General features: G+C 44.7%; 1 protein-coding gene across 2 annotated transcripts in view; it reads left to right on the plus strand.

Moving 5' to 3' along the window:
• RAB4A (RAB4A, member RAS oncogene family) overlaps positions 1-21,262 on the plus strand; it is a 46,975-nt gene extending 25,713 nt beyond the window's left edge. Inside the window, exons 2-8 of one of the 2 annotated variants that reach the window (XM_045087086.1) lie at positions 1,179-1,259; positions 3,426-3,540; positions 8,312-8,374; positions 9,947-10,101; positions 11,313-11,408; positions 15,311-15,443; positions 19,609-21,262. In XM_045087086.1, the coding sequence (XP_044943021.1) occupies positions 1,179-1,259; positions 3,426-3,540; positions 8,312-8,374; positions 9,947-10,101; positions 11,313-11,408; positions 15,311-15,426 (626 nt within the window). In that variant the 3' untranslated portion in view covers positions 15,427-15,443; positions 19,609-21,262. The other variant, XM_045087085.1, reaches the window with a different exon arrangement.
• Positions 21,263-25,713: the final 4,451 nt, after the last annotated feature.

Below are 25,713 nucleotides of genomic sequence, written 5' to 3' on the forward strand. Positions count from 1 at the left end.
TCATGCGGTAAGAAGCGTAAAACCTGATATGGTTAAATGCTGACAATTCTGATATCATTGTCCTGTAGGTTTATTGCCTGTAACCATGGGAAAATCATGAGAGGCTAAATAGGCTCTGTCTCTGAGTGATGCTGAATATAGTTCTGAAGAAACAGGGCTAGACTGAATGTCAGCAAAGAAATAGGTCATTTGAACTTACGTCAGGGAGAGAGGAGCCAGGGCCAGGAGAATTTGGTCTGGGTTTGGAAAAGGTGTGTGGAGGTAACACTTTCACAGGTGCAAACCAGGGAACCGGGACAGACCAGGGCCTTCAGGGCCACAGAATGAGTCCAGCAGCGGGGTATGGGGGGGATGGGGGGCTCGTGATGGTAGGATTCTGATCAAGGTGTGAGGGGTGGGGGAGGGCGTGGGTCCTCTGCAGCTCCTGGTCTCAGCAGAACTAAAGTTCTTTGCTAACAGAAGAAGCAAAATTAATCATTTAGGCCACGTGGGGCTACTGATGCTACATCATGCTAATTTAATTAAAATTTTACTGGAGAGTCTTCGTTTCCATTATATGGAAAATAATATTCCAAATTTTATATATTACTCTGTGTAAAGAAGAAAGGAAGAATTCTTGCCGCACTGAATGAGACAAATTTCCCACTTCAAATACTAACCCAAACTTGGCTTAAGCTGTCCTTCCCACAAGTTACAGATAAGGGAATAGAAGCAAGACCACAAAAAATCTTCAGGGGTGGGGGAAACATACCTGTTTTTAAAAAGAAGAAGGGAGTGGATTTCTCAAAGCCTAGAAGTTTCCCAGGGTTTTTCTTTTATACAGAAAACTCTTGAAATTTCTAGACTATTTTTATCACTGCTTATACATATTTCTTTGAATAGTGACTAGCAAAGGGACAGATTTTATTCACTACAAGAATAGTCTTCAAACTTCCGATATCAAAGGAAATTTTCCCAAGAGCGGAGTTCAGAAAACCACTGAGAGCTGGCATATGTGCCCAATACCAAAAAGGTGAAAAGATGAGTTGACATGTTTTTTGTTATGTTCACAGAATAGTTGCCTTTTTTCTGTTATATTAACAAGTAAGATTTTGCTAACTTTTTTTGATCATAGTCTAAGGATACATTTGTAGCACATGTTTTAAAGTTATTTTTCATGATCTCTTTTTGTTTTTCAGATTTTTTGTTTAAGTTCTTGGTTATTGGAAATGCAGGAACTGGCAAGTCTTGCTTGCTTCATCAGTTTATAGAAAAAAAATGTAAGTGACAACAGATGGTCCGTGTTTCATGCATGTCTTCCCCTGAGAGTGCTCTCTTGCTCAAATTTGTTTATAGCCAAACTTCTGAACATTATTTCAAGAAAAAAGTTAGAGTTTAAAAGTATATTAAAATCATATTAAAAGCTTATATTAAGCTTCTAGCAGTATGACTAAGTTTTTTATTAAGTTATTTCTGTTTTATGGTGGTTCATTGTTCAATATATTATCATACTGTACACTTTCCAGATACTCTAATACATTCCAGATATCAAAATACAACACCGTGAGGCGGAAGGCCACAGAGGACTTTCCTGCCCTGACAGGGAGCCGCCCAGGAAGCCCGAGTATTACATTGTAGATAAGAGTCCTCTTGGGTCCTCGATGGCCTTGTACTATAGTGGAGGTGGTTATTGTCATCAGTTCTGTTTTGTAGGTTTAGGAAACAGGTTTAGAGCAGTTGGGTGTGTGCCCTTGGGATTGGACGCTAAAGTTGGTTAGACTCAAGTCTAGGTCTTTTGACCACAGACCCATCTTTTTGCCATTGACTTACACTGTTTTGGTAAGGGAAGTTAAATATTTTATTCCAAGGTAGTATCAAAGACTTGTAAGTTGAAAGACCCTTAAAATGAACAGTGCTTTTACAATCATGGGAAGAATTGTGGAGGATGACCTATTTCACAGCAGTCGGGTTGAAGACACAAAAAATAATTAATTTCACAGACTGCATGTGCACCTAAGTGGTGGTGGGTCACATGGGGAAACAGCAGAGGGAGCTTTGAAAAATACTATAGGAACATATTCTGCTACTTCGGTGTTCGTTGTCTAAGAGCTTGTTGGGACTTCTGTCTCGTGACACAGAGCCCGCACGGGCTAGTCACAGAGCCAATCCTCAGTGAATGTAACAAGTATTTCCTCATTGGGTGGTCCAGGTCTCTTCAGGAGGTGCCAAGACTGCACTGTAGCATCTCAGAAAAAAGTGCCCTGAGGATGTTGGGCGCAGAACCCACCTGCCTATCTTTGTGTCCCCTCCCTGTGGCGAGCTCTCCCTTGACAGTCCTCCCCAACTCCTCACCATGGCGACATGTGTGTTGGGTTAGTCTGCGTGGTCTATGCATGATGGGAAGGCCTCCACTTGATTGGTCCTGTGGCCGTACTGTAATCAGGACGCCCTTGGACTTCAGCCATCACCTTCTGATGCTTTTACTCTGAGGTTTCTCGATAGCTTGAATTCTAGAATGTCCACACTAGTTCCCCATCTTCTGGGACAGGCTGGTGTGGTCGGTATTAACTGGTCAGTCCCCCACCCCAGCCCCAGGAAACACTCAGTGCACCTCAAGTGGCATTGGTGATTTCTAACACACTTAGATTCTGCCCTGCGGTTAAGAAGTGTAGGTCAGTCATGGGCTGTATAGCTGTGTTATTAGTGATAACTTGGCTCTTCATCCCCCACAAGGACTTTTTTCACAGACAGTTCATCCTGGGCAGGTTTAGTGAGCTGCTCTGTTTGCCTGCCTCTCAGTAGAGACAGTATCGGCTTCTCCAACAAATTCATCCCAAATTACTGTCACACAACCTGCAAATTCATGGAAAGTCCACAGCTACGATGTGTTCAGAATTTTTGTTATTCGGCTTTGTTTTATTTTGTCTATCTTTTCCTCCTTTTCCTTTAATCTTTGGTGTCCATCAAGTTCCTTTTGGGGGCTACAGTCCTTTTCCTTCCCTTTTATTTCTTTGGAATAGTTATCCATTTAGGTAGTGGAGACAGTCACCACCTCAGTACTGACAGAGTCACACCTCAGTGACAGACCTGTCACTGGGCTGTCAGCCCTTCAGACTGGCCCCCGGGTACTTTATGCCGTCTCCACGTGTGAGTGCCCTCGCAGCGGACAGGTGACTGTGACTGTCTGTGGCATGGCCACCTCCAGGCCTAGGCTTTACGATGGATGGTTCGCTCTAGGGGTTTTGTGAAAGAGCCTTATCATCTCCTCCAGAGTAGGAACTGTATGTGTATTCTGTGTGCTTCTTATCAGCTGACCACTGGAAAAACGAAAGGCTACAGTAAATTACATTTCCATTGACTTTAGCCCTTGATTTTGCTTGTTTAAATCTGTTAGTCTGTTTCTTTAATGTTCTCAAATTAAATATCTTGTTCTTTTTCTTTTTCAGTCAAAGATGACTCAAATCATACAATAGGAGTGGAATTTGGTTCAAAGATAATAAATGTTGGTGGTAAATATGTAAAGTTACAGATATGGGATACTGCAGGCCAAGAACGATTCAGGTAGCTTTCTCTCTAATGTAATAAAAATATTTGAAAATTGGATTTGAAATAACCAATTATAGTCTCTTTATGTATACATATATATAGTCTCCTCCTTCCCTGCACAGATTTCAGAAACTTCACCTCCAGAAGCTTTAAGACAAGCCAAAAGTCAAGTTTTCCCCATGCAGCATTGATTTACTAAAGAATGCATTAGAGTGTCTCGAGTGAATGCACTCTCCCGTAGAGGCTGATTTATGCTTTGGGACTAGTGAGTACATTAGAGGGTGTGGTATTGTGTACTCTACAGTATACTTTAGATTGAAATGAAGGCAAAGTAATAGCACAGCAGTTTTTCTCTTCACTTTTACAGGAGAATTTTTAAAAACCTCTTTTGGCATTTTTGTTTTGTTTTATATTAAGTAGAGCAGGTTCTGTTGGTTGATATGCATCCCACCAAATACTCTGTCTTGCACATTTTTGTTACACTACAGTCATAACCCAGATCGCTGCAGATGAGATTACATGTTTAATATTCTGTAACTACTGCAGCAGGGTAGTGGGTTAGTATTTTAGTTGTGGTTTTTGAACAGATACTCAAAGTCAGAACAGATAAGCAGTTTTAAAACTTAGTTAAGTAAAACTCACTCTTCCTGGTAGTATTAAAATCAGGTGTATATTGTATTTGAAATGGTCAATAATTGCTTCAAAAAATTTTAATCACAGTTATTCTTCTGGAACCACTGATTAAACACTGTGGATTCAAGCCAGACTTGATGTGTTTTCCCCCCAAACCCTTACTAAAATGACTGTAAAACAATTGAAATGGCATTTGCTTACAAAGACCTAGAAAGGGAGAGTACATAATGATGATGAAGCGATTTCCCCAAAAAAGAACCCAAATGTCAGTGATCCCGAATGGATGCTAAGTGCCTGAAAGCAGAGGGAGCTGCGTCTTCAGGGCCTGTCGTGGGGGAAGGGCGGCAAGCGGGGGGCCACGTCCTCCTGCTGAGTCCCAGAAAAGGTCAGAATGTGGAAGCCTGGGGCTCTGCAGGAGGGAGGGTTAAAGTGCTTACATTTGCCTGTGTACGCACCCACAGGAGAAGTTCAGTGTGAGTTGAAATAGGGTCAGGACTCGGAATTTCTAATGCCAGCAGAGGGCAGAGTTGAGGGAAGGAGGAGAAAAAGGAAATTTGTGCAAGTTTGCGACCCCAAGCCTCTCCCCACTTCTTCCCAGTTGCTGGCATCCAGGTGTGTATGTGTTCTCAGGCAAGGTAAACGGTTTTTCTCTCCAGAGAAATGAATAGCTCCAGAGGAAAGGCCAAATATACAAACGTGTTGCCCCCCCCCCAATAAAACAGCCTGCTCGCTGTAATTCTCCACCAAAGAAACGAGATCCCCGATGTACCAGGCCCACCTCACACCAAATACCTGAGTGGAGGGACAGTCCCAACCAGTATGTATCATGTGAAATTGTGGAGGACTCGGACGAACTGAAGATGCAAACAGATCCCAAGAGAAAAAGAAACAGTCCCACCCAAGGACTAGCAAGAGGAATGGCGTTACACTGTTCCACAGCAACTTGCCTAAGCTCGAAGGCACGGAAGCCTTGCCCTCCTAATTCCGCGTGGAAAACTCCTCTCCAGCAGAAACACCAAGCTTGGCCAGACTGTCCATTAAGTGTGAGAATTAGGGGAGAAGAGCTGTAGATACTCAAGAATAGGGGAAACAAAGGCCATCTTTTCACGTATTCTTAGAAATTACAGGAGGAGATACTTTGTCAACACAAGGAAGTAAACGCTGAAAGAGGAAGGTGAAGTCCAGCCAACCGGGGACCTGGCTGGGGAGGCGAGCGGGGACGGGGCCAGCACAGCTGTCGGGCAAGGGTGCTGCCGACAGGAGGAGGAGAAGATGCAGGGAAGGGGCTGGGAGCATACGGGTAAGCTAGAGTCTCGTCAAAGCAGGAAGGCAGTAAGTCCTGAAGCTCATAAGTCAAATGTTTTCACAAGCGTCTTATAGAAAGATGGAAGCAAATACCAGGAAGACAAAACTAAGATCCATGAAAGTAGGGACATTTGTATTTTGTTGTTGTTGCTTCTGCAAAGCCCAGGGTAGAATGTAGCACATGGACGTTCACCATGTATTCCATTAATGACTGCATTTAGGAAATCAGTCAGATCTGAAGACGGCCTTGGGGAGTGGGGCTTCCGGGAAGAGTGCGGCAGGAGACTGCAGACTGCAACATTGGGCCCGTAAGCAGTCTTTGCTTTTCAAACTTGGTGGCAGTATTACTTCTGGTTTAAACTACTTTGAGAAAATTAAATACCTCAGAAAAGTACTTTTCTTAAGCATTTAGCTTGTATACCTGAATAATTTGTCAGATGGCACGTGTCAATGTGAGATAAATGATGGTGAAGTCAACGACTCAGCATGGGTGTAACTTAGTTTCTCTTGAGGAGAACTCTTACATACCTCTTTCTCTAGAAACCTGCTAGTTTCTAGAAACTAAGATAGAAAAAAAGTTGCCTCTTCACCTATGTGGAAAAGAAGCCTCCCTCCAACTTGGAGAGGAAACCCCAGGAAGAACTCGCAATCCGGTCTTCCTCATGCGGCGCCTGTCTGCCATTTCTTAAAGCATATGCCCATCTGCAGAGCGGTCTAGAGGTGGAAAGGGAAAGCTTCAGGCTACCAGATAGGTAGCCTTTGGAGTTTAGGAGCTAAAAGTACATTTAAAAATAGCTGCCGTTTTCAAAGTGTCGAAGCCGTAATGAGTCCTTCTGTTTATTTTTGATAAGGTCCCCAGTTCTCTTTTTACCCTGAAGGGAAGCATCACTCTGTGGTGCCCATTTTCTGACACCAGATGAGGGGGGCGGGGTTTCCCCTACCAGTTCTTCAGTTCTCCAGCGTCAAGTCTGTGGCCAACAATTCAGCTAGTTCTGACTCTCTGGAGTTAGCAGCAGGCCGCAGAGGCTAAGGGCGCCATCCCTCAGACCCGCTCCCACTTCATACACCAGTCACAGGCCCCATGACCCATCTCCCAGGCCCAGCAGTTTGTTAGAGTGACTCACAGAACTTAGGAAAGCGCCGTATTTACTGCTGCCGGATCATCATAAAGGGCAGAACCCAGGAGCAGCCAAATGGAAGAGCTGCACTGGGTGCTGCTGTGGGAGCTGAGTGCTGAGCTCCCAGGCCCTCTGTGGGCGCACTACCTTCCCTCCAAGTGTTCACGAAGCAGAAGCTCTCTGACCTCAATCATTTAGGGTTTCTTATGGAGGCTTCAGGAGGTAAACAGGACTGATTAAATCATTGCCCCTTGGAGACTGAACTCAGTCTCCAGCCCCTGAGCACCGGGAGCATTGTAGGTCTTGAGGAATTGGCTTGCTCAGGAGAGTGGACCGAGGGACACAAGTGGCAGTGGGGACATGCATGGTAGTGGGGCCACCAGGCACTGGTGACTGCAGGAGTCCAGCCGGAGACTCGGTGATTTGGATTATGATGGCACCAGTGAGGATGAAGATGTTCGTGCGACAGAACCGACTTGTGGTTCCAGCATGGAGATGGGCAAAAAGAGGAGGCGAGGATAAAGGTGGAGCATTCTGGTGGTATAAACAGAGGGTTGGTGGTGCCCTCCTCCGCCCCAAACCAGGATGGACCTACAGCCTGGGAACCAAAGTGTTCTGTCTTACAAATGTGACATGGGACATGTTCAGGAGGCAGTCATGGAGACGGTGGGGCAATGGCCAGATCTTTCAGAAGTAGTCTGGGCTGAAGAGGACATTGGAGTCAAGGTGTGAGGACGAAGGAGAACGCGGGACTGAGCCCCAGCACTGAGGAGCTCCGGTACAAACAAGGCAGGCCTGGAAGAGTGACCCAGAGCTTGAGGAGGAGAGCTGGCCGGTGAGAGAGGAGGCCGTTGTGGCTGCAGAGGTGGAGCGAGGAAGGTGTTCAGGGAAGGGTGAGGACCAAGAAATGCCGCTGGGCTCAGAGCTGCGGAGTAAGGGGGGCAGACACCAGAGAGGAGGGAAGAGAGGGAAACAGTGGGCAAAAATGACTCTTCGGAGGACTTTGGATCCAGAGAAGAGCTCTAGAAGGACAGGGCTGCATATCTTCTTGTATTTTAAGATGGGAGGTATACCAGAGCACATTTTATGTTGCTAATGGGGGAAATATCTAATGAAGAGGGAGAGACTGATAATGCAGAGAAAGTGTTAGTGACACTAACCCGCAGGACCGGAGAACAGCTAAGATGCTCGGAGGCACTCTGTGGGGATAGGTAAGCTAGGTAAAGCCCTGTTTCCTTGGTAGTAAGCAGGGAGGGGCTGGAGGGAAGTACTGAGGGGCGGGGGTGGCTGTGGGTTCCTGGTTGGAAGATGAGCTTATTCCCATCGGAGGACTTCCCCTGGGAAAGAGTAGGGAGCAGCTGTGCAGGGGTCTGGGGGAGACTGGAACCCCAGAGGGAGCAGAGTAGGATGGCTGAGCGCTTAGTGGCCACCTAACTCTCCAGAGTGCTTCTCCTCTCCCGCTAAGTTCAAAGATAACCTCAAGTTCTGTGGGAGAGCTTCATCTCCCTGTTCGAAAATGTCCTATTTGTCTCAGTCTAACGTCCCCACCTCCCCAGCATTTCTGTGACATGATTTCAGACAGAAGAGCCCCCTTACACTCAGATGTCTGAACCGTTTCTGTTTGAAGCAACATCCATCCCTATGTCGATGTTTACCCAGAAACATGGGTGGTGGTGCTCAGTAGGAAGGGTCTCGATTGGCCAGAAGTCAAAGCAGTGTGATTCTTTCAGGTCTGTGACAAGAAGTTACTACAGAGGCGCCGCAGGAGCTCTCCTCGTCTATGACATCACCAGGTAATGCGCACTCCCCCGTGGGAGACACAGCTGGGGACTCTGCTCCCCGAGTCTCGTCTTCCCGAGGCGCACCTGCGTGTCGTATGTGTGCTGTGTGGCTGGGAATCTGGAATCCCCTCAGCCCTTTCGTTTGGGGTCTTAGAGGCGATGGAGGCAAGCCCTCCCCCTGCTCAGATTTCCCCCGTCAGGAAATCTGCGGGTGAGGTTCGAGATACATAAAGCATCCCTGGGGTGTGTGTATTTTAGCACGGTGCTTTGACATACTCCTCCAGGCTCGCAGGGGGGAAGCTCACACGTGGTCAGTTAGTAGAAGTAATGGACACTGATGAACGTTGAGGACACAGGCTCTGCCCTGCGGCTGCCTGGGTTCAAGTCTCAGTTCCAGGTCAGTAGCTGTGTGATGTCCTCGGGCAAAGTTCTCTTGCTGTCCGGACTTCAGTTTTCCTGTTATATGCAGTCATGCTGATTGTGTTACACTCACGAGATTTTCTGGTTGTTAAATTGGTTAATGTGAAGCTCTCGGCACATGCTAAGAATCTGAGTGCACTGTCCTATGTGTAGCTGCTACTCAAATATCACGAATTAAATTAAAAATTCAGTACCTTGGTCTCACTTGCCCCATCTCAGGTGCTCAGTGCCCACATGTGGCTGGTGGTGGCTGTATTGGATGGTACGGGTCATAGAACATTCTCATCCTTGCAGAAGTCCCAGCAGACAGCGCCAGTCTCAGTGTTTGCTGACACCACCTGAAAAACAGCATCTCTGCCCTATCGTCTGGTGGCTGTCTGGGTGGGAACTTGCACAGCTAAGAGGGTCATCCTTGTGCTGTGACACACCCCCCGTCTGCATGTTCAGGATGAGGCACGCTGGCCGGGAGGTGGGCAGCTGCTGGCCCAGTCCCCCTGCACTTGCTCAGGTGGTGAAAGGCTCAGCCTGCTCACCAGTGAGGTCTTGAGGCTGTCTAGGGTGCCAGCAGGGCGCATGTATCCCTGGGTGTGTCTGAGCTGAAAACAGATCTCCTGGAGCTCGACAGACCTGGGCAAGCCCTGCCTCTGCCGCTGGCTGCCGTTGTGCCTTTGGGCAACTTAACTAAACTCTCTGGGTTCAGGTTTCTCCTGGAAAAGCGAGTTACAGTGTATGTCACAGAGCCCTTAGAAAGAATGTGATAAATCCTACAAAACAAAGTACCACCGCACTGCACAGAGCTGGTGACCAGCAGCGGTTGGCTCTCACGTCTTGCTTACCCATGTTGCACATAATGGCGCTTAGAGTTAAGAGCTCAGTAAATATTTGTACAATGAGTAAATGAATATCTGTTTCCTTTTGTACCTTGACTGGGCAAAAACAAACAGCAAAACCTCTGACTTGCGGTTTCATTTTTCTGGAAACAGAACAGTCCAGCCCCACTAGGTATGGTGTGTGGTTGGGCCTTCAGGCTTCCTGCGTTAAATTCAAGCTTGTCGGCGATACCCTGACATGTGCAAAAGTGGCATGTGAGTAGTGTGAATGACTGGAAAGAGTTGCTGGTCTTATAAAATACATGTACTGTTTTCACAATCTTATATTACGCAGCCGAGAAACCTACAATGCGCTTACTAATTGGTTAACAGATGCCAGAATGCTAGCGAGTCAGAACATTGTGATCATCCTGTGTGGGAACAAGAAGGACCTGGATGCCGACCGTGAAGTTACTTTCTTAGAAGCTTCCAGATTCGCTCAAGAAAATGGCAAGTGACCCTTTACCTATACGACTGCTTTTCAAATGGGCAAATTTGGGGGTAATAACATTGCTTTGAATTTACATTATTGGAATTTTAAGATTAAATGGCACTCAAGAAAAGTGAAATTTCCTGGTGTTTTTAGTGAAGTTAGGTGTCTTTAGCCTATTTTCACTGTATTGCATTCTGCCTACAGAAGTCATGATGTTGATAAAGACCAGTGTGCTAATACTCTGTAATGACTTTTTGGTCTGAGCTCAGGCCTTGGTCAGAAGTGAAGTTTGTAATGATTTTTAAAGGCCCTAATCGCATGATGTCCTGTCCTGTTTTCTAATATAATTTAGAGCTAAGTTGGTGGAATATTAGCTCTAAATAGAAGGGGAAAGCAGTGGCAGAAATACTGGGCTTTTGGGTTTTATTTTACTTCGATTAAATATAAGTCATTTGGTTATATGCCTTCAAAAATTCTCTGAATTTCCATGTAGAAAACCAGAGAATGACACATAAAATTAATGGTTGCTTATAGGTAACAGAATGATCAGAGTTCAGACATTTTAAAGAACTTTAATTTTTAGAACCAGTCAAGAATTAAAATACTCTAGTATTGACTTTCAGTTGGCCTCTAGGACTACCAAATTCGGTTCTTACAAACTGACCGGTTTTACGCTAAGAAAATAAGCATGTGAGACGAACATGAGCTATCGTGAGTTTGTAAAGAAGCCATTTAGACGTCCAGAAGCCAGGAGAGCCCGCCTTGACACTGGGCTGGTGACCGCTCTGGTGGGTAAAAGAAGTATGAGTCCAGAGAGGACCTCTTCACCGTCAGGAGGACAAGCTGCAGCGTAGCCCCCCTCCACCCCCCCCCCGTGTCAGTTGTATCTGTGGTGACATGAAGAGTTTTTGGAGACTCTGGTCTCCTGTCGACAACTGGGTGTCTCCAGGCAGCCTGCTTCCTCAGCGGGCCCCGGGCCGGCCCGGCATCCTCCACCGACGAGCGCCAGCACAAGACACCTGTCACTGCTGAGAGGGGCTTAGAATTCTGCTAACATTTAAAAAAATGTATTGACATTTACTGATGCTGTATTTACAGAATTGCGTGGTTTTGAAGTAACAGAGTCCATTTGCCTGCTGTGGGAAGAGAATGCCCAGCAGGCCGTCGGGACTTGAGCTGTGGTCACCTTCTAAACGTAGCTTCACATTTTGTTTGCTGTCACTTCTAGAGCTGATGTTCTTGGAAACCAGTGCACTAACGGGGGAGAATGTGGAAGAGGCCTTTGTACAATGTGCAAGAAAAATACTTAACAAAATTGAATCAGGTAAAAGGCTTTCCATTGATAAACTTTTCTTCAGCATATTTTCCTTTTTAGCTCAACAGTACCACTTTTTAATTTTCCAGGAGTGATTTGGTCAAAGAGCACCCTCTCTACACCTGCCAACCTAAAATTGCCACTTACGGTCTTGAAGGTCTCATCCTCGTGGCTGAGGCAAAGGCCCACCCCTTTTTCCCAGGGGCTTCCTTGCACCATTGGTGAAAGAGAATGGACAGGGTTTCCGCATGTGTTTGCTTTCAGAACCACGGCCTTTTGTGGGTCCATTGCTTAGAGGAGGAAGGTGGGGTTGTGGTCCACTCTCTGTCAACAGCTTGCTGGCCCTGCTGGGCAGTGGTCCCATGGTGTGATGGGGGACCACCTGAGTCAGATTGAGCGAGTTCTAGGTACACGCATGATGTGCATACTTCTAGCTTGGGCATCATGAATTTATTTCTCAAGCTAACTGAGTGTGTGCCTCGGTTGTAACCTGTCTCATTATTGTTGTAATTGTTGCTTTGGTAAAAATAAATTTAAAATAACCCAAATTTAGACCATTACTATATAATTGTCATTTATTAAAGTTGAACTTTATTTAAATATTACTGAAATTATATGTGGACATTTACTTTTTAATTGATTCCATCAAATATCTGAATGTCTGTTCTTTGTCAGGCGCTGGGATACAAAAATGATTTAATCATAATCCTTGTCCTCAGGAAACTGTCTTTCATGGGAGACATCAAAAAACAATTACAATACAGTGTGGTGGATACAATAACTGAGGGGTACGTAGGATCCTGGGATCACACAGAGAAGGGGGACCTGCCTAGCTAGGTCAGGGAGGTAGTGTCTGGGAGGGCTCCAGGAGGAGGGACAGCTGAGCTGAGCCTTTCACAATGTGAGGAAGGGTGAGCTGGCTAATGGGGTGGGGTACTCCCGCCGAGGGTACAGCATGATTTGAAAGTAACGGAAAGAAAAGTCACTGGACCAGAGAGACTCCCATGGGAATGGCAGGTGAGAAGGTTGGAGAGAGGCGGCAGCCACACTAGTGATTCTCATCAAGGATCTGGAACTTCATCTTGTGGGTTACTGAGTCGTACCCTGGCTGTACACTAGAGTCTCCTGGGATGCTTGAAAATTCAGATCCCAGGCGCCATCTCTCAAGATCCTGAATAATTGGGCTGAAGTGTGGTCTAGGCATCAGCATTTCTAAAAGCCCTCTTATATGATTGATTCTAATGCTCATCCAGGATTAGGAACTGCTGCTGTAGAGGCCGGGAAGCTATTCAAGGATGTTAAGCAGCGAGCAGTGTGGTCAGGCTGAGACTTGAGGTAAATCATGTATGTAGGTGGCCATGTTGAGGAAGGATTGAAAGGACAGCACAATTAAGGCATTTTTGAGTAATCCATGTAAAAGGTGACTGATTAAAGCTTTGAGGAGGATGTGGAAGTAGAGACGAAGAAATATAGATGAATCAGAATTATTTTGGTAGTAGCATCATATGACTCGTGCTGAGTAGTAGGACAGGGCGGTCGATTTGGGGGTGGGGAGTGGTGAGGAGGTGGGTTAGGAAGGCATAAGGAGCCGGGGGTAACTAAATGTCACACGTGGGTGACTCGGTAAAGAGATGTCATTAAACCAGAGGGTAAGCAGGGTCAAGGGCATGTAGATGATTCTGTTCTGGACGTCTTCCCTTTGCAGTACCACTGGCACAAGCCCATGGAATGATCTCATAAGCTCTGGGGAGAAGTCTGGGCCAGCACTATGCATTTGTCAACCATCAGTACATAGAGTGGTTGAAACTGTGGAAGGAACAGGATCATCTGAGAGCAGTTGAGAGTGAGAAAAGCACTGATCAAAAGCAAGACCTTGGAGACCGAGAAATGGAGAAGAGGAGGAACCTACAAAAGAGGAGTAGGAAGTGGTCAGAGAGATGTTTGGAAAGAACCAGGGGAAAGTGTCTGTCATTTCAGCCAAAACAATGAGTCAAATACTTGTTCACTATCAAATGCAGTAGAGAACAGTCTCCTAAGCCAAGAACTAAGCTAGAAAAATACCCACTGGGGTGGGCAATAGGAAGTCGTTGGGCTTCTTTATCAAGATCAATGCCAGTAGAATTAAGAAAATAGAAGACAGCAATTGAGGAACAAAGAGGAGGTGAGAAGGCAGAGTGAGTGTTGACTCTTCTCTGGAAGGAAAGTAGTGGTAGCGTAGGGCACAAAGGGTTAACTTAAAGAGGTTTTGGTAATGGAAGAATGTTAGCTTGTGTGAATGCTGAGAGAGAGAGAGAGAGAAACAGGTGGAAGGAAAGGAGAGGAGATGACAGACAGCAGGATGCGGGGTGAGCTGCAGGGAGAGAGCGTCAAGGGCCCAGATGGAAAAGAGGGACCCTTCATCCTTCTGGATTTTCTTGGTCTGAAAATAAAGGATTTTTTTTTTACTAAATTTGGCAGAAAAACTGTTACTTTTAAAGACTCCGTAACATTGTTATTAAAATTGGCTTGGCGTTGAGTATTATTAAGCTTAGCACCTGGTTTGATGTAATTACTTTGCTTCCTTAATACTGCATATGCAATCATCAAGGTAAAAAGATCATCAAAATCATAATTACATCTAGGTGAGAAAATATACAGATGTAAGTTAAAATTTTTCAGCAGTACTTTAAATTTTCTGAATAGGCAGTACATTCACATGGTTCAAAAACCACTGTTTCCTCTTTTTTTCAAGACTTATTTATTGGTTAGAGAGAGCACACATGCACAGGAGGGGTGGGGGAGGAGAAAAGAGGGCGCCCTGCTGAGGGTGGAGCCCGACGTGGGGCTCAGTCTCACCACCCTGGAGTTGGGACGTGAGCCGAAATCACTTAACCAAAGGAGCTACCGAGACACCCCTCCTCCTCCTCTTTTTTTTTTTTTACACAAAAGTTAGTGTACTATAAATTCTACGCCTTGCTGCTTCTGCTAACTGGACCTACGGATCATTACAAATGAACACATAGAGACTTCCGTACATGTACATGCGTATGCTGACGCACATATACACACGAGTGTGTGTAATGTTGGTTGTCTGTATTGCCATCATTTAACCAGTTTACTTTGGACGTTGGAGTATTGCCAACATTTTGCTGTCACAAATACTGCAGTAAATAATCTTTTACATATAATTTCCCCTGTGTGAAGGGTATGTAGAGGATGAGTTCCTGAAGTGGAATTGCCAGGTCAAAGAACGTGCATCTGGAACTTGGGTAGAGACTGTCAGATTCCTCCTAGCATGGGTTGTAGCAATTTATGATCCCACTACAACGAATGAAAGTGCTTCTTTCACCGAAGCCATGCCCACAGGGTGGTGCATTAACATACTTGGGTTCTTACCAGTCTGATAAGTAGGAAATGGTCTCTTTGTGGTTTAATTTTTAATTAATTTATCTTTGTATACATAATATATTCATATATTTCCAAATTCAAAAAATACAAAAGTGGATACAGTGGAAGTCTCCCTCCATTATAGCCCCTCTCTTGTCCCCGAGCCATCTAAAACCCCTTCTTGAAGTCAACTGTTATTCTCACTTTTTTTTTTTAAGATTTTATGTATTTATTTATTTATTTGAGAGAAATAGCAAGAGAGAGCAGGGAGCCTAACAGAGGGCTCCATTCCCCAACCGCTGGGATCATGACATGAGCCAAAGGCTGACGTTTAACCAGCTGAACCACCCAGGCACCCCCCATTCTCATTCCTTCCAAAGATATTTTTGTGCCCATATAAGAAAACATATGTGTATATTTTTTGCTCATTATTCAGAACAACTGTTTATACACAGCATTCTGCACTTTTTTTTTTCACTTAACATATTCTTGGGGATCACGGAAACATGAAAGCTTTTTTTAAAGAAAACTTGTTTGGTACTCAGGTGAGCTGGACCCGGAAAGAATGGGCTCTGGTATTCAGTACGGGGATGCCGCCTTGAGACAGCTGCGGTCACCGCGTCGTGCACAGGCCCCAAGCGCTCAGGAATGTGGTTGTTAGAGAAGCAGAGTATCCAGGTAGGTGCTCTTGTCACATCACCTCTGCTGGCCCTCTTACCGTAGACTCTGTCCACTGCTCTGGAGTCCTGCGCATGCTTAACCTTGAAGCTTCTCATTCCTCTTTGCAGCGTCGTTATGAACCTGAGAGGTGAGTGGGTAATTAAAAGTTAGATATTTCAGCAACAGTGGAATACACATGCTTCTCAAGCTCATGTGGAATGTGCAGCAAGATAGACCACATTCTGAGCTATAAAACCACAGTTTAACAAATTTAAAAGAACAGAAATTGTACAATGTCTTCTCCTGGACTACAGTGGCATGAAAGTAGAAGTCAGTAACAGAAAGATAACTGGAAAACCCAAAATATGTGGAGGTTAAACAACACACTTTTAAGTAACTCTTGGGTCAAAGGAGAAGTCTCAAGAAGAAATTAAAAACATTTTGAACTAAATGAAATTCACCTTATGAAAATGTGGGTGGAGGCTGTGTAAGCAGTGCCTAGAGAGAAATATAAAGCATTGAATGCATACTTAGAAAAGAAGAAAGATCTAAAATCAGTCATCTAAGTGTCTGCCATAGAAAACTAGAAAAACAAGAGCAAATTAAATCCAAAGTAGGCAGAAGAAATAAGAATTACAACAGAAATTAATGAAATTAATACCAGAAAGTCAATAGAGAAAAATCAGTAAAATCAAAGCTAATTCTTTGAAAAGATCAGTAAAATCAATAAGCCTATAACCAAACTAATTAAGAAAAGGGGGTTCATAAATTACTAATATCAAAAATGGGAGAGGGGACATCACTGCAGGTTTTACGGACATTAAAAGGACAATAAAGGAACACTATGAATAATTCTATACCCACAAACTGGATAACGTAGATGAACTAGACCAATTAATTAAAAGACATAATTTGCCAAAATTCAAGAAAAAATAGGCCACTTGAATAGGTCTACATCTATTAAAGAAGTTGAACCTGTGATTAATAATTTTCCAAAACAGAAAGTACCAGACCCAGATGGGTTCACTGGTGAATCCTACCAAACATTTAAGGAAGAAATTATACCATTTCTCTATAGTCTCTTTCACAAGAGAGAAACAGATGGAATGCTGCCTACCTCATCCTATGAGGCCAGTATTACCCTAATTTTGAAACCAAAGACATTAGAAGAAAACTACAGACCAGTATCTCTCATGAATATAAATGCAAAAATCCACAATAAGATATTAGTAAATTAAATCAGCAATGTACAAAAAAAAATTCTAAACCACTTCCAAGTGGGATTTATTTTGGGTATGCAAGGCTGGCTCACCATTCCAAAACCCATCACATGAATGGGTTAAAGAAGAAAAATCATGATCCTGTGAAGAGAAACATCATTTGACAAAATCCAGTACACATTCATGATGAAAATTCTCAGTAAACTAGGAATAGAGGGGAATTTCCTCAGCTTGGTAAAGGATATCGACAGAAAACTACCACTAACATCATTAAACCTGAAGCTTTCCCATTATTGAAAGGAACAGGCAAGGATGTCACCTCACCAGTCCTTTTCAACATTGTACTGGAAGTTCTAGCTAACGCAGAAGATGAGAAGAGGAAATGAAAGGAATACAGATAGGGAAGGAAGAAACTGTCTTTGTTCACAGGTGACTTGGTTATCTATAATGTAGAAAATCTGAAAGAATCCATAGACTCCTGCCTAAGCAGTTACACAGCAAGGTCAGATTGCAGGATACAGTTAGTGTACAAAGCCAGTCACTTTCCTGTGTACCACTGATAAACAAGTACAGTTTGAAATCAATACTGTTTATATTAGCATTCAAAAAAGCGAATACTTAGGTATGATTCCTATAAAATGTGTACAAGATCTATATGAGGAAGACCAAACTGATTCTATAGTTTATGGAGTAGCAAGAGACCCAGAAGAGCCAAGACAGGATGGAAGAACAACGAAGTTGGAGGACTGTGGCTAATGGACTTCAAGACACTGTCCAGCTGTGGTCGTCAAGACCGTTTGGTATCGATGAAAATAAAAACAAGCAGATCAGTGGAACAGAATAGAGAGCGCAGAAATACATCCACATAAGTATAGTCACTTGATGAAGGAACACAGATAAGGCAATGGAGTGAAGATAGTCTTTTCCATAAAAGGCGCTGGAACAACTGGCCATCTGCATTAAAAAAAAAAAAAAATCTAGACACCTACCTTACACCCTTTACACAAATTAACTCAACATGGATCATAGACCCAAATGTAAAACATAAAACTCTTCAACTCCTATAAGATAACATAGGAAAGAAACCTAGAGGACCTTGAGTATGACAGTGACTTTTTCGAACCAACACCAAAGGCACGATCCATGGGAGATGTAATTGATAAGCTGATACAAGATTTCTGCTTTAAGAAAGATGAGGAGAGATAGAGAAGACAGGCCACGGACTGGGAAAAAATATTCCCAAGACATATCTAATAAAGGATTATTATCCAAATAGACAAAGAACCCTTCCAACTTAATAAGAAAAATGACCAAACACTATAGCGGACGCCTCACCAAAGGAGGCATACACTGTAGACAGCGGCGAGTTTATGAAGATACTGCAGGCATCGTCGTCAGGGACATGCAGATGAAAGCAACAGTGAGATACCACTACAATACACTGGAATGGCCAAAATACTAGACACGGACACCACCAGATGCTGGCAAGCATGTGGAGTGGTCGGAATGGTCACTCGTTGCTGGCGGGAGGGCGGAATGGTGCGGCCACCTTGGAAGACCATGGATCAGCTTCTCACAAAGTAAACACACTCTGTAAACATGACCCAGCAGGCTCACTGCTTCCGTATTTACTGAAAGGAGGTGCAAACACCAAAATCTGGGGTGCCTGGCTGGCTCAGCTGGTAGAGCTGGTGACTCTAACTTTCAAGGTCATGAGTTCAAGCCCCATGTTGAGGATGGAGCCTGCTTAAAAAGAGAAAAGAAAACAAAAATCTGCACGTGGATGTTTATAGCAGCTTTATTCGTAATTACCAAAACTTAAAAACATCTCAGATGGTCTTCAGCAAATGGATAGACTAACCTGTGTACATCCAAGCAGTGCAGTTATTCGGTGCTAAGAAGAAATGAGCTATCAAGCCATGAGAGAGTGGAGGACTGTGAGAGCACGTTACTAAGTGAATGACGCCATCTGGAGAAAAGGCTCCATCCTGCGTGGTCCCCACACTGACATTCTGGAAAAGATGAAACTGTGGCAGTAACAACTAGGTCAGTGGTTTTCAGGTTGAGGATGGGAGGAGTGAATAGGCAGAGCATGGACGATATTTGGGGCAGTGAAAATACCCTGCATAATACCGCGATGATAGACACTTGTCACTGTATATTTGTCCAGCATCTGGAGGAAACCACGGTGTAAATAATGGACTTCGGGTGACGATGACAATTGTGTGTTAGTGGAGCTCCATCAGTCCTAACAGACGGACCTCCCTGGTCCGGGATGTCGATAATGGGGGAGGCTCTGCACGTGTGTGGGCAGAGGCGTATGGGAAAATATAAAAATAAAAAATCTTCATAAGAAAAACACAAAATCATAAGAAAAAAATCCTAAAGCAACCACTAAAATAACAGGACAAAAAAAGTTTTGGCTAATGAGCGAACATAGGAATTTACATGGAGTAAACACAAAATTAAGCTAACTAATCAAAAAGAAGGCAGAAGAAGAAAATGAGTAAAGAACAGATCAAACAGGAAATGGTCGGTTAAACTCTACCAATTAGAAAAGATGTTCTGCTTGAAAGAATTTAAGCGTTATAGGAAATCTTTAGGTTCTTGGTCAGAACGAAAGGATGAGTGGTAAGTGGAGGGAGTAATTGGGATAGAGATTTTTCTGCCTTTGTATCCATAAGGAGACTTTTGGGTAAGTTGAAGTCTAAATGTATCTGTTGCTAAAATAGAAGGCTTATTTATGAAAACTTGCAGATGGAGATTTTACCTTTCTAAAGCTTTCTTTTTCCCATTTACCGCAGTGGACTTTTTTAACGTACCTACCACATTATCTAACAGGTTTAGGTAGGTTTAAGTGAAGTTGGAAGATACATTCACTGAGTCCCAATGGGACTTCAAGCTATGTTTGTCTGTACATTTATAGTTATGCATATTTCTAAATTGTTCTTAATATATTTTAGGTGTTCATACAGTGGTACTTGGGACACAGTTGTTGGACCTTGAAGAAGAAGTTTTTTTACCACCATCTTTTCCTACTTTATACAGAAGTAGATGTTTGTGCGAAGAAAAATGATCCGGGGTGTTATGCAAGCTTATAGATGTGGCACAGCGAATCAGATAGTAATAAATCTCATTAAATGGACGGTCCTGTGAGGTGTATACATGTATGTAAAGATTTTCTGCTCCATATTTCCCTTTCACTTTTGGTTGCAATCCTGTGTGCCGTATATATGCTCCAGCGAATCACGTCTCCACAGCATGGTATCTGACGTCGGGCATGGTAGAATGTTGCCCTAAGTGCAGTCAAAGATGTTGTTGTTCTTAATCATATGTTAGTGGTGAGGTGTCCTTGGGTCATCACGTCAGGTGTCGCGCACAGCTGGTTACATTTACGACCTGACACTCACAGACTCTGGCCTCGGTGGCCAGTGCAGCACTCCGCCTGCCACCGTCCTTCAAGTGTTTCCATCATCCGCCCTTGAAATGCTAGACCAGTAGTTATCCCCACACGGAGGTAAAATGAAACGTGGAGTGTTTCCATGAACTTTACACTGTCCAGTACTCTGCCAACTTTAAAGTATCTTCATCCAGACCAGTTTGGGAAGCATAGCCTGAGGGCCCGCTGTGTTTTAGGCGCCAGACTGGGAGATCCGTTCTGCTTTTGGCTGTTCGTAAGTGTGACGGATGGTGTAATCTGGGGCTGCTCCTGTGTTTCTGGTTTACTGCTCTTGATGGTCCCCTGCTGGAAGACATTGTTTGTTAACTGTGCTTTTCCTGGGATTCAGTGTATGATGTCACTGCCTCTTTTTTAAGTCTTTTATTGTTTCGTGTTTGTTTTAAGGAAACCCACTAAATCAAGTCAATATTAAAGGAATACCACTCATTAAGAAATTTCTGTATAGCTTTCGCTGAATACTTAAATGCCTTACTACGGTTATCAAGTTGACATGTTTTTAATTCACCTACGGTGTATTGAAGTATTATATATATTGTATTACAAAGACTTGTTCTGATATTTTAAAATGTCAATGCAAAAAGCATATAATAGAACTTTTCTTTAAAGTTGGAATACAGTGTTATTTAAGGCTAAAAGGTTAAAAAGCATTCTTCACCTTCAGTGTGTTCTTTCACTGTGACTTTTAGCTGCAGACTGGGAGATTTCATTGCCTTTCAGTTAGAAGCTGCCCACCGCTTTTGTTGTTTGACGGAGTCAACAGAGCACAGCGGCGCCACAGACTGGAAGGTGGATTTGGAGGAAAATAGTACGTATCTGTTTTAGGTACTTCCATTTTGCTTTTTTTTTTTCCAATGCCATGGATATTTTCTTTTGAAAAGTCAGAATATGACGCAGACTCTGAGACTGAGCTACTCCGTGGACCGGGCTGGGAGAACATTGGATGCAGTGTCGCATTTATGACAGTTCCGTGGGCCGCTCACGTCTGAGCCGCATTTTGCCTGGGACAGGAGCATGTCTGTTCTACACATCATTTATTCAAAAGCAGGAATTTTTTAAATGAATGTGAAGTTGGTTTCTAAATGAGCCTATTCATGAAACCACAGGTACTGCATATAATTCCACATCCTCTGACCAATAAAAGTTGCTGGAGAACCAAACCATGGTGGTTCTTAATAAAGGCCTTCGGGAGAAATGGAGGAGGAGGAGAACTGAGTGTTGGCCGGTGGAGTGTCCTCTGCCAGTTCTCCGTTCTGCACAGATCCCAGCCCCTGGGTCCCAGGTTATCCATCCGGAGATAACGCAGCCGGCACAGGTCCGGGCGTGGTCTGCCCTGCCCCTCCACACACGCACGCTTCAGGCACAACGAGTGAGCAGGTACCTGTGCTTCCGACCATCTAGAAATCTGAGGTGCCCACGACCCCTTGCTTGGGTTTGATTCATCTGCTAGAATAGCTCATAGAACTGAGAAAAACCATTTACTTGCTAGAATGCTGATTCATCACAAAGGTTACCGGCGAACCACCAGATGGAAAGATACATGGGGCCGGGGCTGGAAGGGTCCCGAGCCCAGGAGCCCCTGTGCCCCTGGAGTTTGGGGTGCACCAGCCTCCTAGTCAAGGATGTGTTCTTGTTCATCAGCCTGGAAACTCATCAAGCCCTGTTCCAGCCTGCCCCCCCGTCCTTCCCAAGTTGAGGTCGTGGAGCTGAAAGTTCCAGGCCCTCCAATGATTTGGTCTTTCTCTGGTCACCAGTTTCCGTCTGAGGCTCAGGGGGCCGCATCCTCAGTCGCCTCATTAGCATAAGCCCCAGCATGCTCAGCGGGACGCTTTGTGACTAACAGAACACAGCCCATCACAGGAAGAGTCAGGGGTTTTAGGAGCGCCGTGCCAGGAATCGGGAACAAAAAACAAATATAAAACATAATAAAAACAAACAAAAAAACAAATATATGTTATTATATTCTAGTCTAGTAAATGTTATGTATACATTTTCCACAACTTATGGCTTTCCAGGATACTCTTAATTTACATTTCTAGAAAAGTATTTTTTCAGTCTTTGTAGAAAAATATTCTGAACTCCATTTAGACTTGGAATTGTTTGTTCTTTTACAAGTCCAGCATTTAGTGAAAATAAGAATGTCACAGTTTGGAAATCTAATGGTTTTATTAAAAACCTGTTTTATTGTGACTAATGAAATCTTAAGGATTTCATAGCAGATCAGTATTATTCAGAGTGATGAAAAATCTGATGTTATAATTAGAAATTCGGGGCACCTGGGTAGCTCAGTCAGTTAAGTGTCTGCCTTTGGCTCCCGTCCTGATCCCAGGGTCCTGGGACTGAGCCCCACGTTGGGCTCCCCGCTCAGCGGAAGTCTGCTTCTCAGTCTGCCTCGCCTGTCGCTCTCCCTGCTTGTGCTCTCTCTCTCTCTCTGTCTCTGTCAAATAAATAAAATCTTTAAAGAAAAAAAAATTAGAAATTTAAATCATTAGCAAATCATACTGTAACACCATTGGTGGTTCTTCATTTTCTGTCAAATTTATCCTTATTTTTTTTTTAAAGATTTTATTTATTTATTTGACAGAGAGAAATCACAAGTAGATGGAGAGGCAGGCAGAGAGAGAGAGAGAGAGGGAAGCAGGCTCCCTGCTGAGCAGAGAGCCCGATGCGGGACTCGATCCCAGGACCCTGAGATCATGACCTGAGCCGAAGGCAGTGGCTTAACCCACTGAGCCACCCAGGCGCCCCTATCCTTATTTTTTTTTTTGAGGGGAGATTTAGAGGAATTTCAAAACACCTATGAATTTTTAATCTTTTTTAATGTGCCAGTTGTAAAGTGACTCTTTCCTAATCATTCCACCTGTTCATATATGTATAATCAGAGTTTATCCCAGTTGTGGCTTAGTTACTTGCCAATTGTATTAAATTCTTGGAGGAGTTGTTTCAGACTTTTAGAGGGATTTCTCTGAAAACACCCAGCAGATTCAGGAAGACCCATGGCTAAGTGTCGGCCATCACCCTCCCAGGTTAGAAAATACTACATACTATGAGAAGACAATGGTGTGATTCTGTGTGTGTCTCTGTCTGCTCTACCTCTGACCCATTTTTCATGCTGTAACGTTGCAAACATCCAAGGCATCTGCCACTGCACCCACACTAGTTCAGTATGCATCTCCGAAAAGAATGTTTTTATTTGTTTTTATTTTTTTTTTTAAGATTTTATTCATTTATTTGACAGAGAGAGATCACAGGTAGGTAGAGAGGCTGGCAGAGAGAGAGAGAGAGAGAGAGAAGCAGGCTCCCCGCTGAGCAGAGAGCCCGACGTGGGACTCGATCCCAGGACCCTGAGATCATGACCCGAGCCGAAGGCAGTGGCCTAACCCACTGAGCCACCCAGGCGCCCCAAGAATGTTTTTAATTTTACATAATCACCGTGCCATTAAGAACTTCTTTGGGTTTTTTCCTCTTTTTTTTTTTAAGATCTTATTTATTTATTTTACAGATAGAGATCACAAGTAGGCAGAGAAAGAGGAGGAAGCAGGCTCCCTGCTGAGCAGAGAGCCCGATGCGGGGCTTGATCCAAGGACCCTGGGATCATTACCTGATCTGAAGGCAGAGGCTTTAACCCACTGAGCCACCCAGGCGCCCTGCCATTAAGAACTTCTTAAAAGATACTGATACAAAGCCAAGAATGGTTGTTTTTTCTTGTCTTGCAATTATATAAAGTTTTCTGGCATTTATGGAAAAAGCAAGATGCAAATCTTTTGTACAGTGTTTTCAGAGCATGTGGCTAACTCACAGCAGTGCAGTCCCTGGCCCTGGGGGCCCTTGTTCCTGCAGCAGGAGCACTGGGGTGGCCAGCACAGCATCAGTAAAATACTGATTTCTCTGTGTTTGGGGGGCGGCCCTCAAGTCATTTTATATGGAATTTCTTTTTTGTAATATGAGTAATTCAGAGTAAATCTCCCCCATTATTCCCTTTTCCAGAACAGTCATTGTATTCGTTTCCATGGCCATAAATATACATCACATACCCACAGTCATATTATGCCCGTTTCCAGGGGATACTGGTGCTTTTATAGGACATGCACATTTCTCTGAATGCCCCTCTGCTTTCCCATTGTGTCTTTGCATGGACCGTGTGTTTTCTTCACTTGAAATGCACCCCCACCAGCTCTGCAAGTCTGTCGGGCTCAGCCTGTTGTCCTGGAGGGGATGCTGTGGAACTGCTTTGCTGGGAGCCTCCTCTAAGCCCCTTCCTGCCCCGGACAGCAGCACACTCTGCTCTTGTCATTTTCTATCCTAACCTTTCTTTTGATATTGATCGCTTTTATCTATATGTTATTCTTACTTGTCTTCTCTCCTGGGCTAAGACCTCCCCAGAATGGGGCTGCCTTTTGTGTGCCCCATTGGGGACACATAGGAGTGCTTGTGGGAAGGACAGATGATCGTCAATTCTGTCCCCACGGCTTTCTAAAGTACTCGGATGTCCCATCTATCCACGGCAAGATCCCTCTTTTGCAAAATCCCCGAAAGGTGCTCATATGATCCTGCTAAATCCCTTTCTGTCCAGGAGGGAGTTTCGTAACTCATAGAGCCCCTTTGCAGATGACATCACCGAGACGGTGAAGTAGAGGAGCCCAGCCTCTCCCCCCGCAAAGATCAATCTGGACAACATTGGACACATTTCCACGAAATCAGCTCCAGGAGAGCTCAGCAATCCACTTAACTTCAACACAGTGGGACAAAAAACCTGAGAATAACCACAAAAAGGGGGAAAAAGAAAAGCTTCATTTTGCCTGTGTTCTCGCATCCTGAGGCCGGCACGGCTCGGCACCGTGAGAACAGCCCCTCGGAAGAGTTCTCCCCACCAGGCAAGGGAGAGTGGAGGGAATGACCAATCTCCCGAGCCTCTTGGGGCACCACACAGAGGACCCACTTCAGTTTTACCCCAGCCAGCATCCTGCAACACTGAGACCTATAGAGATGGCCAAGAGCAAGGAAGAGGGCCAAGGGCTCTAGGTCGCAGCCACTCTGCAGGAGCAGCCGTGATCGCCAGTGACCTCTGCAGAGGACCCTGCAGCTTTCACCCCTGCAGATTTCATTCTTTTTGTTTGTTTGTTTGTTTGTTTGTTTTGCCCCTGTGCCAGGTGCCCAAGTCCCTCCTTGCTCCCTCCCAGTGCCCCTGCCAGAGCCCGGGGTCTGCAGCTACATGAGTGCAAGGTGCCAGCCTGTACTTCCCCTCCGCCATGCCAGGGCTGACCCCCCAGTGCCACGTGCACATTTACCCCAGCCCCTACAGCTGGGTACTCGCAGGCCACCAGCCTGACTCCAACCGCTGGTCAATACTGCAGCCAGAGAAGTGCACACCCACAGCCAGGGTGCCCCAGCTGCTTGCTTCTGGGCCTGCGGTTGGCCCAAATCCTTGTTGCTGGCTCTGGCCTCTGCCACTACTCCGACACCTGTGGCTGGCTTCCGCAGCCAAGTATGCGCACACCACCAGCCTGGCCACCACTGCTGCCTGCCCTGGTCCCGAGCTACTGGACAGGAAACATCACCGAGGATCCCAACAGCCCTTGAAGCCGCCGCAGATCCTCGCACACCAGTGCTT

The sequence above is a fragment of the Mustela putorius genome, unplaced genomic scaffold (assembly GCF_011764305.1).
Source record: "Mustela putorius furo isolate JIRA1106 unplaced genomic scaffold, ASM1176430v1.1 tig00001033_pilon_pilon_pilon, whole genome shotgun sequence".
Taxonomy (NCBI): Eukaryota; Metazoa; Chordata; class Mammalia; order Carnivora; family Mustelidae; genus Mustela; species Mustela putorius.